Source organism: Eimeria necatrix, genomic scaffold (genome assembly GCF_000499385.1).
Source record: "Eimeria necatrix Houghton genomic scaffold, Enh_scaff68, whole genome shotgun sequence".
In the NCBI taxonomy this organism is placed as follows: Eukaryota; Apicomplexa; class Conoidasida; order Eucoccidiorida; family Eimeriidae; genus Eimeria; species Eimeria necatrix.
This window is the reverse complement of record NW_013654515.1, coordinates 23,892-42,119: the sequence shown is the minus strand read 5'-3', so window position 1 is coordinate 42,119 and position 18,228 is coordinate 23,892. Positions and strand designations below refer to the sequence as shown.

Here is an 18,228-nt window from a genome sequence, read left to right as displayed (position 1 = left end):
CTTCTGAGACTTTGCTTTTAAATCCAAGCCCTGTTGAAAGGTTCTGCCTTCAGTTGTGCGGCTTTGCTTGCACCAGACGAGGCAGAGGACCACCCATTTCACAGGTCACTCTTCCCTAGCTGGACCACAACAGCCAACTGCCCCTTTGCTCTCTGTTCTTCTTTCTAGTGAGTTGCTGAAATGAGTTTCTCAAAGGACATTAAAAGATTCCAGCTAGCGAGAGTCCTGGCTTTGTGCCTAACTATCGCGTGCGATCGCTCGCCGTCGGCAGGAGCAGTGCAGCTCAGTAGGGCCACGCGTTTGAGGGACTTACGCCACCACAAGGTGCCACACGGGTCTTTTGACTACGTGCATTTGCAACCGTCAGCAGCGCCGCTGTCAGGAATCGAGACAGCGGAAACAGAGACAGAGGCATTTGAGGAAGAAGGAGCGGAATTTGCGTGGCCTACTTCACAATATGGAGAAGAAGCCGACGGCCACCGTGACATGATTTTCTTGGAGGCACATAATGGAGCGTCTTCGCTTTCAGAGCATTCGTCTCACAGAGGTTCAGTCAGTTGCAGTGTGTCATTTTCCGAGGGCTACAGAACGTCTCCTATCGTAGAAGTGACGGGGAAGACGTCAGCGACGGACACAGCGACTGCCGTATTTGTAGATGAGACGGCTCGCTTTTGGGTTCACGGAGTGAAGACGAATGTTTCCATCCCCTCCACATTCCGCTTCGAAGGGAACGGGGCAGGAGGAGACTATGCAGATATACACCCTCCACCGGGCACTGGGGCTCACCATTATACGGTGGTACTGTATAAAGGACAATTAGAACAGGGTCCTTTGCTTCTTTCGATATCTGGAACTCCTTGGAGTAACAGGAGACGTGCTGTGGGGTCCTTGCGCGCTATTGAGGGTGACCTTAAAAAACAAAACGCAGGGAAGCAAGTGGAGGAGCTGTGCAGGTGCACTGTTCAAGTGTCCCACGAAGACTTATCCCAGGAAGGGTAGTCGAAAGGGAACTTTCGGGCGTTCCTGAAACCGTGTATGCTATCTCGTGGTGAATCTGTTTTGCTGGCTAATCTTTTGCCTCTCTGCTGCAGAGCTTCTAGGCGTGCCAGCAACCTAAGGGGATCTACTGAAGTTCGCAAGCGCAAATTTTCGAATTGTTGTTTTAAGTTGCTCATTTTCTGGAGATCATCCTCCTCTCCGATGAGCACAGCATTTCGCTTCAATATAGGAAGACGGGAAACGTTGCAGAGTGAAGGCCCGAATGAGGCAATAAACGTGGGAGCAGGGAACACATTTGAGTGGCCAATGAGGGCGACTGGCACAAATGCAGTGCTGCACCCGAACATTCTGGTACAGATGGAAAGAACAGAGATGAGAAGACGATATTTTTTTCCTCGTACTTTTAGAGAAGTGCACTGTTCCTTTTTTGTGGGGGCATACAGACGGCGTCCATAAGCGGTAAACTCGTAGTTTTATTCTACAAGCATTCGTCACGTTCTTCAACGCGTTTGAGACGTTCAGGGAATGGAGCAAAAGGCTCCTCACTCGTGCAGTTTCCAGGTGTGATTCGTGAGCGTATATAGTCTCCGCAGCTGAGCGAGTTTCTCTCAGTTGCAGGGAGGGCTTTGCATGTTTCCTCCACAACGAGGCAGGAATGTGAAAGCCTACCGTTGTGCGCAAGACGCCTTACACGGTGGCCATCAAGAATGTATGCCTCACCCGCACAGCTGAGGCAAATTTTGGCGAGAGCAGCTACCTTCATGTTAATTTTAAGTTGGAGTCCCGATGCTGGATGCAATATGAGTGAGAGAGAGTTTTTTGGTGCGAAAGGTAGACTGGAGGACGCGAATGCAACGTGGCACTATTAAAAATGGTTTTAAGACTCTGTCCTGTTGGGGCAAAGAATTTTTTGTGCAGATAAAGTAGTAGTGGAGTTTTCTTCGTAGGCAAGTCAAGCTACATATCCCTGAGTCTCATGGCAGCACCTACACTCGTCAATCTGACGCCGTCCCCCCTAGGGACTTTTTTACGAAGAACATGAAGCTGAAGTTGTGCTCTATCAAGCGTTTCACTGCAGAAGTTCCTGGAAGTGGTTTCTAAGATTGCAGGTAGTGAACAGGAACAGAATGCTATTTTAACATATGGCTGGGGTTTCTAAGGCAACCTTGCAGTAGGGTGAACAAATTGGGTAGTCGCTTATGCAGCTTTAGTATTCGGGATGAGTTGTTTGGCATCCACATGCTGTTGATCGCTTCAGTGAAGTAGTGATCAGGCACTGTTCAAGCTATGCTCTTTTGTGGATGGAATAAAACAGGTTAGGAATATACTTTCGGCAACGACGAAAATAGGACACGCTTTATATTGTGCTATAAAAGGGTTGAGGGCTGGTGCCGGTGTTTCCATACTGCTCGTGCTCCAAAGAATACTCCTTTTCAGTTTGATGTATGTGCGTCACAGTACATATTGTCAAGGTTCAATTACGTGTGGCATCACACAGGCACCCGTTCACCTTGGTCTCTTTGGAGACACTCAAGAGGTAAATGGAGCAACTGCACTGAGGACAGTTTCGTTTTTCATTTGCGTCAACGCCTACTGTTTTCTAATTACCCAAAACAGCTGGTGGCGGGGAGCAAAACCGCTTTTTCCACTTCGTATGAGGGAATCAGTGAATCTCTGCTGTGAAGAGAATTTTCCTTCTTGCAAACAACCGACAAATAGCGGTACGGTAGGATAAGTTTCCACTGGTTAGAAACTGCCGTGCTAAGGCTCCCCACTCTGCTGCGCCACGGGCTTTCCAGTTCCCATATAACTAAACCCGGATGAGATTTCATGTGTTGTTGACCGCCGGAACAGCTTTCTCCGGCCCCATCCCTTGAGCATTTATGCTGCCTCCGCCCTTCTCTTGTTTACTGCTAGCGATGCCCATCAGTTATTGATCTTTCACCATAACCTAAGGCAAGCACAAGCTGTATGCCATTGGTGGAGCGACAACGGGTACTGTGGCTATTAATTATATCAGCAGCTCACTAAGCACTACTGTTTTTCGATAGAGGAACCAATTCAGTTCGAAACACTTTACGAAACGACGTTGTCCTACTTCTCCAGATGTTTCACAAAACACAGAAGAAGCGGGGGGGAAATCGTGTTATGGTCTGATGACTACAAGCACGCTCAGGAGGAGTAGCAACCCTATTAGCCAGGGCCAACGAAACCTCTTTTGTGGGTTGTTGCTAAATGAAGAACAGTATAAACGCCAACTCCGTTAGAACTACAGATACAGATTTGCCAAATGCTGTGGAAAGGAGGATAAGAGAAACGCCGTTGAATTTTCCATTTGAGCAAACAGCAGTTCGCCATATGCATTTCGCCGTATTCATTTGCAGTCAAGTACTGATCCTCACTCTCACCGAAGTGACGTAGGATTCTCCATGTGGCTTGACGCTTTGATTCCCTCCCAAGGTATCTACAATGGGCTAAAAGTCAGGGTTCATTTGCGCATCCTATTATGGTCCTTTAGGGCATATCGTTCAATGTCCTTAGTCGGCCAATAAGTGCAAAATGTTTGAATAATGGTGAGGTGCTTGTGTGCTTCGTATCGCAATGAAGTTTGTACCGTAGTACTGACTATCAAAAACTTCTGTTTCGTACATTCTGACCCAAGCCACGATACAGTTAGTGCGATATGTCGTGGTTAGAGGTGCTGGAGGTGTCTCCTACCTATATTTTATCCCCGAGTTTCGGCTGTAAAACAGGATGGTTCACTGAACTGCTGCATACAAAGCTGCAGAGAGCAAGTGAGATCGTGCTGCATTCAAGCGCGCGGAACCCATTGGCGCACCATGAAGCTGCTTGTCTCATTGCAACAATTGCACTGCTATCTTGCAGTTTGCTTATCCCGTATCTACGACGAATTTTTGGGCAGCCAAAAGACTTAATAAGTGAAGCCTATTGTCCGTAGTATCGACGGCGGCAAGGTTATCAGCTTTTCTTCAACGTGTAAGCCATGGCTCCTACTCTACTATCGTACAATGCTTCCGCTCTGCAATATTTCACAGTACCTTAAAATGCTTACAAGAAGGCTATTGCGAAAACTAATGCGACCTTACGCAGGCGACGACAGTCCACCCTGCTGGTGCAGCGACAATCCACATTTTCCAGCACTAGGCTACTAAACGTGCCTTTATTATAAGATTGGACATCTCTCATTTTTGTCTCTTCCGTGCTGTCGTTTATCCCGTGTTAATTTCAACCTCACCTAGCACACAGCGCTTCTGCTGCCACCCTCGTCTGTCGATCACCTGCAGCTGCACACACACAGGAGGCTCAGCCTGCAGCTTCTTTCTTGCTATGGAATAGATATGAAAAATGCAAAATTCCTCTTATGTTAGCGTTCAAGTGAGCAATAAGTTGAACATTTGCTCTTCAACGAGCTGACCGGTGTGCATGCAGCGGCAGACCAGCGGCCAGTCTAACCGCTGCCATACTCCAGCATTTCACAAGGGGGTTGAGCGGGCCAAATATATCTGTATTATATGGGCCTTCTTTCTTCCATTGCACGTAATTTTGTTTCACGTACCTAATAGAAAGCATACTTGTGCAAAAGTCGCCATTTGCGGCTGCAATTGCGGCCATCTGAGCGCAGCGCCAGCCGCAAAAAGCGCACAGTGGCGCGATTGTGCAGAAGCACGTTTCTAATGGTGTTTTTTCGCTCCCTCTTCGGAGAATTCCGTTTTTTTCTCAATTTAACTCTTTGATTTGAGCAAGAGACTTGAAGCACCGCTGCGCTTCCTGTCTGTGGCGCAGGACTCCCGCGGTCCGTGGCCACCGTCATCATCGTTTCAACTCCGAGTGCTCTCAGGCTTTTCTGTGCTTCCTTCCGTGGTCAATGTACTCTTGAGAGTCTCTAGAGGGGAAAGCCGTATCTGTGGATGACATAGAAAGCCGAATGCCGTGATCTCCGGTACACTCTCTTGTAGCCTCCGCATGTTGAGAGCACGGTGGAGGTAGCCCGCTGCTTCTCCTTCGCGCGTCTCAGCTACCGAAGAAGCAGACAGAGACCAGCGGAGGTGCGCGCATCCCCTTATTTGAGACCTAACACCACGACTATCGGCCTGCCGCCACTTCCGAAGAGGGGTGTCCGGAAGAGCGCCGTGGGCGTCATGATGCATTAGTGCCACGATGTCTGCTGATACTGTTGAATACGGGGCATCCCATGGGACAGGCTGGGGCCCACAGGCCACTTTACAAGTTCGTGTGAAGCAGAAGGAGGATAGGAGTGGTGGCAGGTCGGACCAACTCTCCTTATCAACTTGCAACAGCGCTAGCACAGAGCAAGGTCTACCCATGAAGGACACCCAAGTATCTCCTCAGAATCATTGTCCGAGGAGCAGCAGCCGGAATGGCAGCATTAGCAGCACTGTTGCCTCTTCTGCTGCGTCTGCTTCGTACCACAGTGAGTCGGGGTCGGGGGCGCCTCCTGGGTCCTTGCAGTCCATACGACTGCTGCAGGAGGTACAGGGACTCCCGGGAACTCATGGACCGCATGCTCGTCACATGATGAGTTTCTTGCAGCGCCTCTGGTGGTCCAGTGTCCGGGCTCGATGCCAGGAGTCTCCTTGCGGGCCAGTGGACCAACATGGAGGCTCAAAAGAGGCTGCTTGCTGCCAGAACGGAGCTCGTTCTGTCGCGCGAGCGGCTCAGCATCAAGGAGAACGGAACTTTAGTCCCGCGCATCCGAAGTGCCTTTCTTCAGAGCGCGGAGGAAGCAGCGACAACAGTAACGGGAGAGGCAGTGTCACTGGAAGCAGCACACCTCCCGCCCTATCGGGGTCCACACTGGGGCATCCGAGGAACCGTTGGTCATGTTTTGCCCTCTCTGGATCTATCAGATATTACCAAAGGGCCCCAGGCCGCGTTGTGCGTTCGACGTCGTGCCCCGGGAGAATGGAGTATTCAGCATACTTTCCAGCAGCGCATGCAGCGAGTGGAGCATCCGCAGGAACCAGGAGCGTCAGGGCCAGTGGTAGGAACCCACTTTTCCAGCCCTTTCACATGGATGGAGACACTCGCATGCCAATGAAGAACGGCCGGAGCAGGAAAACCCAACATCATGGGCAGGAAGAAGACCAGGACCACAACCCGCACAGGCGGAAAGGTACAGGACCTGCAGGAGGGGCATGTGGAGGAGACTGCGACGATCTTCTCCGCAAAAAGCTCTGGACCCTCGGGTCTCTCCCCGACCATGCAATGGTTGTGAAGGTCCCTTCCCAAGTAGGAAGGCTGTCTTCATGCATATTTCCACCCTTAGGTGGCCCAAGCATTAGGGGCACTCGAGGAGACCACGCATCCCGGGATAAGAACAGCCCGCCACTCTCTGGAATCAAGGTGAGTTTGATCATTTGTTCGAGGTAGTTTGCAGCTGCATTTCTATCCAGAAGTGGGTCCACTGCAGTCGTGACTCTTCTGCGTGTGCCTATGCGTCTTTCTGTCTGTCTGTCTTTTCGTTTGCGTTCTTCTGTATGCTGTTGAACGCTTGCTCTTTTTGCTTGCTGAATGACTCTTTCTTGCTTTAACTGACTGTCGTCGTCGGTTTGTTGCTCTGTTCGCTTGCTTCGCCTTCGTGTCTGCTAGTTTCTGTTGGCCTGTTTCATGTACTTGCATTATTGAGTTTGTCGCGGCGTGCCTGCTTCTCCGTCCCCGTGTCGATGGGAGCACTTGGCGTCTTATTTTTCGTGTTCACCTTCCTTTGAACCATACCAGTGCTTTTCCGCAGCATGTACCGTTGTATTTCTCTCGTTTGCCGCTATGTTTGCTTGTGTATTTCACTGAGCCATTTATTCCTTAATCTCCCTGTGTATAGCTTTCTCTTTATAACTGTGTACTTCGTTGATAACGTTTTCCACGGTCACTCTAGTAGTATGGGTTTCTTCGTAGTGTGCTCCTGTAGTAGTAGTGCGAACAGCATATTCCGGGTAATTTGCGCCAACCTTCATTTGCACGTACTCCCACACATGAATTTGGGTATTCCCACTCGAATACTTGCAGGAACCGTCGCCTATGCATTTAGCAGACAGGCTTGATTCACTGCAGTAAAAAGAGGAAGGTTTAGGGTATTAATTGTAGGATCTAAGCATATTTTCTTCTTTAAATGATTGCTAACAAGTAATTCACTGAGTCTGAATATGCATGAACATACACGTATTTTTTGGCACGTGCCTTGATTGTCAGCTTGGTTTCTGTGGCTATTGGCCTGTGCTTCAATTTTGCCGATGTTTATTTGTGCAGCTACTGCCCGTCGTCACCCCAAAAGGAGACGAAAATCCAAGGCGAGCCTCTGTGCACGTTGTGATGAACGCGGAATGTGATGGGACACCCGACGGACAGCCCACAGGGTTCCATGATGGGAGGCAAAGCCAGTGGTCCGAAGGAGGTCTCCACGGGCACCTCCGACAGCCGCACCATCGTTTACCCCCCACGGCAAGTCCCAGCTCCAACGTACGGGGGAGGCGAGAGGAAAGAGGACCTCCAGCTGACCAGGCTGCAGCTGCTCCAGGTGCGGGATGGTGGATCCGCTCTCCACAGGAAAGTCCGGGAGGTGCAGCTGGGACAACCGGAGTTGCAGATGGAGCTATGACACCTTCGCCAGCGTCTTCAACAGCAACAGCAGCCCCATCACGGCCAATGCTGAACAACAACCGTGGTGTTCCAGGCAAAACAGTGATTTCAACTGTATGTGCGTGTAGTTGGTCAGACCCACCAACCGTCAGGGCTTGCCCAATTCAGAAGTACCTGGCTCACACACAGCACAGGTACGCGGTGCTGATGTTGCCCTTTTCTGCCTGTTCATCATACATAAATTTATGCATGTTATGACAACGACGCACACATGGGTCGTGAAGTAGGGGAAAAGGCAAAGCATGGTCTCCACGTAGTTACAAATATGCTTGAGTGAATGTGAACGAAGCAGGTAGTCTCACATCGTGATGCGCTTTTTTGCATGCGTGAGCGCTCCCTTTGCGCTTTGCCGGCAATAGAACCCAAGTGTCTCTGCCCGATTTTTTGTTCCTTGTGTGCCTTAACAGAGACCTTGGGGCTCTTTGCTTGGGTCCTGCGGCCAGCGCCGCTGAAGCTGAGGAAGAGCAGCTTGTGCAGTGTCTGTCGGGTTGTAGCAACTGCAGAGAAGAAACAGCGTCCGGCCACTGCGCAATAAATCACAAACACAGCACAAGTGGTGGAGGGTGTCACAGGGGGGCCCCTAGATATGTTGCGATGAGCGACTGCCTTGGGGAGTACCCGGAAATTCTTGTGCAGCTTCTCAGAGGCCCCTTAGCGAAGCGACACCCGGAGGTGGACTTACTTCGTTTGCAGAGGGAGGCGAAGCCGAAGCAGGACAGCGAAGAACCAGGTCAGACTTCACTCATTGATCGTGGTGGTCTTCAGATTAATATGTAATGCCTTCAGAGGCTTGTAAGGGCTCTCTACGGATGCCATGTTCTTGTGGCATCAAATAATGATGCTTCTTTACATAACATTTGCAACTATATTTCTCCCAACCGAACTGCCGCGTTGCTGTGGTGTAACGTGTGCATGTCTTTTTTTTGTGCGTTTGGTATCAGCACGCACAGACCTGTGCCTATGGATAGGGGCATTCAGCATTCCTCGAGACGACAAGCGCTACCGAGGCGGTGAAGATGCTTGGTTCTTAGATGCTTCGAACAACGCTTTTGGGGTGGCGGACGGCGTGTCGGAATGGGAGGACCTGGCCGGTATTAACCCTCAAGAATATGCACAAGATTTAATGCAAGGCACTCAAGAGGCCATAGGCAAGATCCAGACAGAGCAAAGGAGCAGGACGAAGCAGGCCGAGACAGAAGGCACGGGCGGAGGAGCTCAGGCAGGCACACAAACGGGAAGGCAAACTTGCAACCCAGCTGATGTTGCGAAAGAAGCTTTAACACGAGCATACCACAAAGCACGCAATTTTGGAAGCAGTACAGCAATCGTTGGAGTCCTTGACGGAGAGACTGGAATTTTTGGTAAACTTGTGAACACCAGAGCTTGAGAGAAGTGTGACAATATTGTCTTCATGAGCAGCTTGTTCGAATGCCTGTCGTGGCATTTAGGAGCGCTTATACGTGGGGGAACGTCAGTAGTTGTCCGATATGTGGAGCTTGACCAAATTTAAACATGTAGGGTTTGCGTTCCAGAATTTATGATCTGTTAGGCCTTGCGAACTTGGGCGACAGTAGCAGTCTGGTTCTACGTCGTCCACGCGTCCGGGGCTCTTTGGGCCAGCTAAGTCTGGTGAAGAAAGTGAAGGAGATGCAGCATGGATTTAATGTTCCTTTTCAGTTCGCGCACCTTCCGGCCCCGGAAGAGTGGGATGAGCTTCTGCAGAGGGTAGGCCTCATTTCCCGTGTGCTGCTCCGCTTTTCTTTCTTCTTTTAGGGCACGGTCATTCATTGATTTGTAGATGAATCAGCTTGTCAGTCTCTCCTCCTAGCATACGTGTGGGGAAGTTTCCATTGTCGCTGTATTTCATGGTCTTCCCCTCTGTTGAGAATTGCCTTTCAGGCAAGGAGAACCGATTAGCAGGGAACGGGACGGGCAGCAACAAGAAAAAACAGGTCCAATTGTTTTCCGTTTTCTCAGCTTCGCCTCCTAGTGTTGTCGGGATTTTCGTGCAGGGCCTTACCCGACTGGTGAGCATAGCCAAGCAGGAGTATGACCAAGGGGATGGAGGGCGTATAGGCGACGAGCCATCAGCAATACAGTCTACTAGTGTCCCTGTTCAAGACGGTGACCTAATAATTCTTGGAACTGATGGGCTCTTCGACAATGTGTTTGATTTTGAAGCCCTCGCGCTAACAGGCAAGTCATGTGTCAGATTATTGGGCCTAGCCTTTAGCGTGTAAAGCTTCGTGCCAACTGTTAAGGAGATAAGGATAATATACATTTCCCTGTTGAAAGTGCAGTGCATTGGGGAGTGTGTATTGAGCTCATACTATACTGTGCATGCCGTCAGCAGTTCGGTGTTTTTTTTGTTTCTCTCTGTTCCGAAACGGCGTTCATCGCTGAAACTGTATTGCCTGAATTCCCGACTTTCCTGTCTATTTCTTTCCCCATTGCTCTTTTTCGCGTGTTTTTCATGTGTGCATCTTGCTTTCAGGCCTTGCTGTTTCCCCTCATGAGGCACAGACGCTTCTGGGCGATGCATCTCTTGCGACTCCGCCCGAAGATGTTGCTCGCGCCCTGGCCCTTGCAGCGTATTGGCGGTCTCTTGACAGAGACGCTCAAACTCCATTCTCAAAGGAGGCTCGCCGGTGCTGTAACAAACAGTCCCTACCTGTCCAGACACCCGATGGCTCTACCGGGGCTCATCAGGCCTCACCAGCGCACGCAATGTTCTTAGCAGGGCTGCTCAGTGGCGGTAAAGAAGATGACATTACTGTTGCAGCAGCCTGGGTGTGCCGTAGAGACAGGTGCGTATACACAGAAAACGACGGCAAACAGTCGTCACCACCATACACACGCCGCGAGTCACAGGCAGGCCAGTTTCGCCGCCCGCAACAGCAGCAGTGTCAGCAAGCATCCCAAGGGGAAGACGTAAAAGCTAAAAAGACGGGGTTGAGCAATGGGCAGGGAAGTGGGCCCAGCTACAGCAAACCAACTGACGCATCAACAAGTAAATGACCGCGCAAGAGAGCTGAAGGGCTTTTCTTCCCGTTTTCTTGTTGCACCATTACGCAAGTTTTACTGTGCGACTTTTAATACTCTCCTATTTCGCATCGGCCGGAGGAAATGCATTTTCGGAGGCTCAGCAGAGAGCGGCGTTGGTGGAAACTGCATGGCGCACCGAGTGTATTGCCGCTTGCATGTTAGCAGCTGCGTCGCAGAAGTTGGCCAAAGTGCCGGGCCGTCCAGAGTACCTCACGGCGCAATGTGTCGTGTTTGCACGGAAGACTGACAGGGCTCCGCTTGCACGTCCCAGCGAGCGATGCTGTGGCGGCACCCTCCTGGAGAGGTTCCGAGAAGGTCCGTGGGCCGAAAACTTAACCTGGCGCATACAGCAAGAGTTTCTGGGGGAGTGGGTAACCCTGAGTGGTTCTTCTATCTCGGGTGGCTTTGCTGCAATAAGTAGAGGAGTACTACTGATGTCGCAGCTGCTTGCTGTTAAGTGCTGCCAAAGAGACGTTTTTGTTCAGTAGTGCCATATTTTTATAACTGCATTCAACGCGCATCGCCGCTTTTTTCGCGTTTCGAGGAACTATAAGTACGATATTTGTAGAAAGCGAAGCTGGCCACCGCTAGGCTGGCATACGTTCATGCGCAGAAGACTATTCTGCGTAGTGGGGCACTGAAGTTCAGTGCGCAATAGTGGCTGTTCAGCAGCGGTCCTGCAAAACCGATTTATGTGTCCTATGAGCTGCAACGCTGCAAGACGCAGGTGCGCTGCGCATTAGGTATTTGTTACTCTTAGGCTCACAGATATGCAAATTAGGGAACGAGCTGTCGCTGCCTACTTTCGTAGGAGGATGCGTACACAGGCTTGTTACGCCCTGGAGTGGGTTCGCCCGCACGGTAGTTTTCCGTGTGCTCTCCGCATGATGCAACGAGGACAATCTGGTGTTTACGGCCCAGCACACTCCGAATGCACTGTCTTCTCACTGGGTAGGTTCTTGGCATCGGAACTCGCGCGAGTCTAGGTCCGGACACCACGGCTGCATAAGCGTACCTATTCTGTTGCATAGTTTGTTAGCCGTTCGGTGTAGTCTTCAAGGAACTACGGCTTGACAATCTACTGTGTAGGCATTTGTCAGTTGTCACCTGCATTCCATTACCACCGAACCGAAACAAGCTCACACTGTCAATTTTGGAGCGCTGCGTGCGTACGCCCAGGCGTATCTCGCAACAGTAGATATTTTGGCAGTTTCTGCCGGGTCTCTACTACACACTGTAGGAGGAAGCTACCACACATTTTAGCGAACTCTCCTGAGGATGTCTGTAAATGTCTCCAGGACCCCTTCAGCCTCTTCAGGGCCCTGAGTGAAACCTGCCCCGCTGGCCAGGGAATGCGCTGGCCAGGCGCTGTTGGCGCCCTGCACAGCCAGCTTGTCCGCCATTTCGTTTCCGTAAACTCCAGAGTGCCCCCTAATGTATTCATATTCGACACTCCCACGCCAGGTTGCGCCCGAGGGCGCTGTCTTTCGCCTTCTGTCGCACAGAAGAAGAATCGCTTGAATCAAATCTGCATTCTTTACGGGCTTCCCCGAAGTACTTATCCACCCATTTCGGCACCAGCGCGCAGCCCAAGGTCCCAAGCAGTTTACGGCGTAGGAGCTGTCGCTGATGACTACCAAACGCACCTCGCTGCTGCCAGAAGGGTGTTGCTTTGCTGAATCGTCGTCATAGTCTACAAACCGAAGCAGTGCAGCAAGAATTGATGCAAGCTCTGCTCTCTGGTTGGTCTGAGGACCCACCACTAACGGCATTGACAGGTTCCTCCGGTCATCTGTCCCAAAGAACACGCCGATCCCAGCACGCGCATCAACACGGCCATTCGAGGGACAAGCACCATCAGCGTAAATCTCAACGACATCAGGTTTCATGGGCGTCGCTGTATCTGACTGGGGGTGTACTGACGCCTCGGACGAACAGTTCAAGAGCCGATGATGGCCGGCTGCACTCAACTCTCTCCCACTAAGCTCCGCACCTTTCCACGTCTCTTCCGCTTGTGTATTGCCATACAAGCAACTGGTACTTGACGGGGAATGTTTGTGGCTTCCGCTGCCTCTCAAGTGATGTTTCGGGCTGTCTGAAAAAGGGACGGGCGAGCTCGGAGCCTTGGTAACCCTGCAAGAATGCACGGAACAGATTTGTGTCCCAATGGAGGGCAGGGGGCCCCTGCCACCCTCTGTCAGTGTTCTGTGGGGCAGCCGCGAGGATCTTTGAAACAGAGGTACCGGAGTGACGAGACCCCAGGCCGAATCCCAAGAAAGCGCAGACAGCAGGATAAAGAGCAGGAAAAGAGGGAAGAGCAGGTGCATAGAATACCCCCTTGTAGCGCCGTATGTCTCACGGTGTGGTTCACTCTCGCGCTGTAGCTTGGCCCGAGCCTACCGTCTCTAGTGTGCCAGGAATGGTGGGAAACGGGAGAAAGATACCAATGCGTGGCAAAATGTGTCTCTGTGTTGTAACAAGTAAGCATTATTAAATTGAAAAACTTAGCTCTGTGTACGGGCATATACTGCCGTCCAGCCGTAGCAGCAAATTTTGGCAGCAGTAAATTGGCTGGCTGTCTTATTGAGGCCCTGTGGCCTCAAGAGGGCCCCTGGTCTCCTCTGCAGTGGAAACCGTGCAAGGCCAGTTAACAAGTTTCCTCCATTTTATTATTAAATGAAGCTAGTAAGCGATTTTAGTGCGTTTTGTTCTTCTGCTTTCGGCCGCACTAGGTCACAACTGTTTCAGTTGCGCCACTGTTGGTACAGCAGACGCAAGAGCGGCGCTTTATTCGTCACACTGTCTGGCCATCTTCAAGCACATACTCGTAACTCTCCTCTTTCTCGCATCAAATTTTCGTACTCCCTCAAGATGGGAGGGTCTGCACAGACTTCAGGGGCACCGAAAGGAGCCCCTTGCACGCAGGCCGCCCCTCAAGCCATCGCAACGTCTGACGCCTGCACGCAACCTGGGACTTCGCCGACCCTTCCAAGCCCTGACTCTGGGACGTCTGAGGTTTCAGGGGTCCCTTCTATGGAGCCGCGGCTACTGATAATAGCAGGACCCAGCGGTGTTGGCAAGGGGACGCTTGTCAGGCGGCTAAGGGCTAACTGGCCAAATGTGAGTTTGTCTGCCTTTCATCTGAGTGAACACTGTGGAAGCAAAGGAATTGACGACAAGCGGACAGGGGAGGCTTCAAGAGAAGGAAAAAATAAGGGCTTTTTTTTCATTTTTCCCAGAATGTTCCGTTGTGGCTCTCTTTCTGACCCTGATTATCCTTTTTGCCTCCCAATGCCGTTGGTTCTAGGGTGATTCCATTCGCTGTCTATGCTGTTGTCCTTCCCCTTGTCACTTCATTCCAGCTGATCTGCGTTCCCCGTATCAATTTCAGCCGTGATCAGTGGTGCGCGTCTCTCTGCTGCTTTTTGCATCTTTCTATGTTCCATCTTACCACGGGCGTCCGTAGTAGTAGTGGGTTTTGAGTATTTTTGTCTGAGTCATGGCCAGCTGTAATTGACCATAGGATAAAACATATAGGTGCTTTCTTGTTACTGCTGCTGTTCCTGCTGCTTCCTCCTTAGGCTTTCGGCTTCTCAGTCAGCCACACCACCCGCCAGCCAAGACCTGGAGAGCAAGAGGGCCGGGAGTATTTTTTCATTTCTCGCGAAGAGATTGAATCTCTGCGCGACAGAGGCGATCTGCTAGAACACGCCGAATTTTCGGGCAATGTTTACGCGACTTCAGTGGCGGAGGTCCAGAGGATAGCGTGAGGCTGAGCAGCTCTCTTTTTGGTCCTATTAATTATTTCTTGCTGTTCTTGTCGCTCTTCCTGGTTTGAATTGCCGTCTTAATATATTTTTTAATCCTGCATTTTTCCCCTGGATTTGCCTTAGCTTCTCGTTCTTTGCGCACTCCTGTAACTTAGTCATGTGGGCCCTTCGTTTCATCTTTCTCTCATTTTGCATTGGATGACTCTCCCGTTACGTAACGTGCATGCAGATTTACCTGTGCTGTTGTAGCTCTTGTAGAAACAGCCAATTCCAGCTGCAAGGGCGTCAACAGAAGCAGGCCGGCATGTGTGGGAATACAGGGTTTCTGCTGTCTTTTTATGTGCTTTCTGTCCAGCTCCTTAGGCCAGATCTGTCTATTAGAGATAGATTTGGTGGGCGTCTCCATCATCAGGAGTCGACATTTTAAAGGCGCCAGGTTTGTATTTATTGAGCCTCCCTCACTTGAGGAGCTCGAAAGGAGGCTGAGACAACGGAACACGGAAACGCCTGAAACGGTAAGTCCCGCGAAAATTCTTGCGTCGGTATTCGCGTGTATGTATATGTATGTGTCACTGAGCTTAGCCTGAGGCCTAGTAAACCATCGGCTTGATGCGAAATGCAGAGTCCGGCCTGTCCAGAGCTATCAACATCACATAAACTGTAGACGCTCTCGCCATATGTTGTAGGTGTGGTTGTTTTCTTAAGAGCTGCTGTGGCTAACCTCCCGTGGCTGCGACTGTGTTGTTCGTGTTTGCATTCGCAGCTTCAGCGGCGGCTGGCGCATGCGAGAGATGAACTACAGACAGCTACGAAAATGTCATGGGACTTAAAACTTTTAAATGATTCCGAGGAAAAGGCCTGGATGGAGCTGCGAGACGCAGTCAGCAAATGGTTTGATCTGCCTCTAGGCAGCGAGACGTAGAGAGCAGCTGCGTCAACAAGTTGGAACACTTCTGCTTCAATTCCTGGTTGAGGGAGCTGTAGACACACCACAACCGCAAAGTATGTGTAGCGGCAGCTGCTGGAGAAGCTCAGTCATTGTGGGATGCCGCCTCCTGCAGCTGCACTTTGGCCTGCGGCAACAGGCTGGACAAGAGCACCAACGGCTGTGGCAGCAGCAGCAATAGCGGCAATAAATGCAGGAAGATTGACGTAGTCTCGCACCATTTCAAAGTCTGAGGGAGACCGCGACTAGCGTTTCAGATAATTATTAATAAGTAGAAAAAAGAATAAGTTCGGGCTTTACCTTTACGGGAGTCTAGGGCGTATGCCAAAGCTGCTTGCCTACTGTGTAGAGGCACTAGGAAGGGCACTTTTGAGGATGAGGGGAGTTACACTGTTCCCCATGATCGCATGTGAACTCTATTGCCAACTGGACCGGTGCAATCGCAAAATCGGAACTACGGCAAGAACGTAAAGATTTAAATTTGTACAGCGGGCAGTGGAGAGGCCAAAGCAACAGTAGCTTCTTTCTTCGGGCAGTAGGGGCTGTGCAGCAAGGGTATGAGAGGTATATGAAGTGGAAATCAGCGTAGCTTTGCCCGCTGGCGGTGCTAACCGTTTGGTACTTGATCACCACGGCAGAACAACGTACACCACCGGGACGGCGACTGGTGATTCAACAAAAGCACACGATGAGCTGCGGGGAAAATGGAAGGAAGCCCCTCGACACATTTCACAGGCAACGACGAACATCTGAGTAACGCAAGGAGCGGGGGAGGCTTAAACCGCGGCCCCAATGAACTTTGCACATCGAGGCAAGATCGGGATTAAGACATCTTGTGGACGGAGGCATGTGTACACATCACACTGCTACGGTACTCGCCATCTGGCGAGCTCCACACATTTCGGGTCTTTTCTCTTTGCCCGTACGGCCTCACCCACCGTACACCACGGCATTTCAATGCTCCGTCGGTCCTCCATTCATGAATCTGCCTTTTGGCTGATATACCACTTTCACCGCGCCGGTGCGCTTTCGGCAACAGGAGCGGATTTTCATGGCGCTGGCATTCTGCAGCTGTGCGCCAACTGTGTCCCGCTTCGAGCTGATTATCCACCGAGATGCAGCACAAAACAGGCGGTGCCGTGCTTAACTTCAGAGCAACGGGAAAAAGCAAATGTCGACGGGCTTTTTATTCGCGCCTCCCCCGCTTTTTGGCACCTTGCTCTTGCGCGTCAGTAGCACTATAAGCATCGAAATGAGTAAATCGGGGGCCTGGAGTGAGCAGCAGTACTTCTACGTGGTGGCCATGCTCAGCTGCGTCTGAGCAAGCCTGTACAGAGCGGACTGACTACGCGTAAAAGCGTCCACTTGCCCACATGGAATGTATGCCACTTTATACGCATCCTAGCTAGATCCAACTCCATCGTTTTCAACACTGAACAGGCGTTCCTCCTAAACATCTACGGGTATGCAGGGGTCAAAATGCAACACCATTAGCGGCTGTACTGTATCTGCACAGCCGTTTTGAATGGAGGAACAGACAAGTGGCCCATGGGACCCCCACCCCCGCAACATCTGACCCCAGGAAAAGCAGTCCTCGGGGAGACGTTGCGCAAGCACCCCCAATGTGCAACGCCCTCTGCAGCTAGAGCTTCCCAAAACAATCTATGGCAAGCGACGCCCAAGATTTATCACCGGTGCCCCCTAAACGGCATGGCAGATAGGAGGCTGGGCCCCAAGAAATCCACGCGACAGCCCTCCAAAACCCCGGCGCCACTATAAACCAGTCGGCAATTCCGAGGGTCCTAAACCCCACATAAGACCGGTGGGACCCAATTATATGGGCGTCGCTCAAGTAGGCGCGTGTAGTGTGCACACATGCGGCATGCAGCTGTGAAGTTACACATAGCCGTTTGTCTGTATGTACTTCGATGTACATCATGGGGGTACCTACATACATAAATGTACAGTATGCATATGTACCAGTGAGCCAACACATATACAAATGCATGCACGCATATACCTATACACAAATGCGTATGTACACGGAAGTGTACACAAATCTACGCATGTGTGTCTGAACAGAAACGCATGTATACGTGTACACAAATACATGCAGGCTTACTTCTGGTGGGAAGGCCGCCACAATTCCAGTCCACATCCATGCGATGTAATATCATTGTCGCGGAAACGTCAAGTATGCGTAATCATATCTTAAAGAGCCTCATGCACATACAATGAATATACATAGTCCTACTGTATATTCATGCATGTAGACGTATCGTTGCATCCATACTTCGGGTCTCCTAACGTGCGAGGCATTGCTGGTTCCTGGAGTGACATTAAGCCCCCTCCTGTTGAGCTGACGGCTGCCTCGCATTCATGAACGACGAGACGAGGCTTCCACAGAAGCCGTTCAGGGGTCCCCTTGATGACCCCAAACATCCCCAGCAAATCAGCAACAGCAACGGTGGGGGCCTTCTGAAACCCTTCCGTACTCTAGAGGGAGCCCTCCTTCCTACGGGGACCGGGGGAGCTACTAAGTTGTCCGCAAAGCCATGGATGAATATGGGAGGCGCCCACTACAATACCCAAATAGCTTTGCAAACAAGGCCAAAGGACCCTCTGCAACGCCGCCTTGGCAGCCCCCTAGTTCTGAGAATGGGGTTGGGCTTGCTTTGCCCTTCCCTGGAAGCACAACATATCGTCCTGGCTAACCTACGGGGTCCCCTATGAATGCTGCTCGACCGTCGGACAACCCAACAAGTCATGCAGGACAATGGAAAAACGGAAGCC

General features: G+C 51.0%; 4 protein-coding genes across 4 annotated transcripts; 3 read left to right on the top strand and 1 right to left on the bottom strand.

The window, feature by feature from the left end:
* Positions 1 to 180: 180 nt before the first annotated feature.
* Positions 181 to 999, top strand: ENH_00070670 (hypothetical protein, conserved; the record flags this gene model as incomplete). The annotated part of the gene is made up of 1 exon (XM_013582516.1): positions 181 to 999. The coding sequence occupies one exon, from the start codon at positions 181 to 183 to the stop codon at positions 997 to 999; it is 819 nt and encodes a 272-aa protein (XP_013437970.1).
* A 4,344-nt stretch (positions 1,000 to 5,343) lies between these two features.
* ENH_00070660 (hypothetical protein, conserved) lies at positions 5,344 to 10,692 on the top strand (the record flags this gene model as incomplete). Its single annotated transcript, XM_013582515.1, has 7 exons — positions 5,344 to 6,384; positions 7,285 to 7,808; positions 8,082 to 8,404; positions 8,616 to 9,035; positions 9,224 to 9,399; positions 9,687 to 9,798; positions 10,169 to 10,692. 7 exons carry the CDS (start codon positions 5,344 to 5,346, stop codon positions 10,690 to 10,692), a joined length of 3,120 nt encoding a protein of 1,039 aa, XP_013437969.1.
* Positions 10,693 to 11,978: 1,286 nt separating this feature from the next.
* On the bottom strand, positions 11,979 to 12,608 carry ENH_00070650 (ribonuclease H, putative; the record flags this gene model as incomplete). Its single annotated transcript, XM_013582514.1, has 1 exon — positions 11,979 to 12,608. The coding sequence occupies one exon, from the start codon at positions 12,606 to 12,608 to the stop codon at positions 11,979 to 11,981; it is 630 nt and encodes a 209-aa protein (XP_013437968.1).
* Positions 12,609 to 13,590: 982 nt separating this feature from the next.
* On the top strand, positions 13,591 to 15,411 carry ENH_00070640 (guanylate kinase, putative; the record flags this gene model as incomplete). The annotated part of the gene is made up of 4 exons (XM_013582513.1): positions 13,591 to 13,839; positions 14,301 to 14,485; positions 14,845 to 15,004; positions 15,253 to 15,411. 4 exons carry the CDS (start codon positions 13,591 to 13,593, stop codon positions 15,409 to 15,411), a joined length of 753 nt encoding a protein of 250 aa, XP_013437967.1.
* Between the last annotated feature and the right edge of the window lie 2,817 nt (positions 15,412 to 18,228).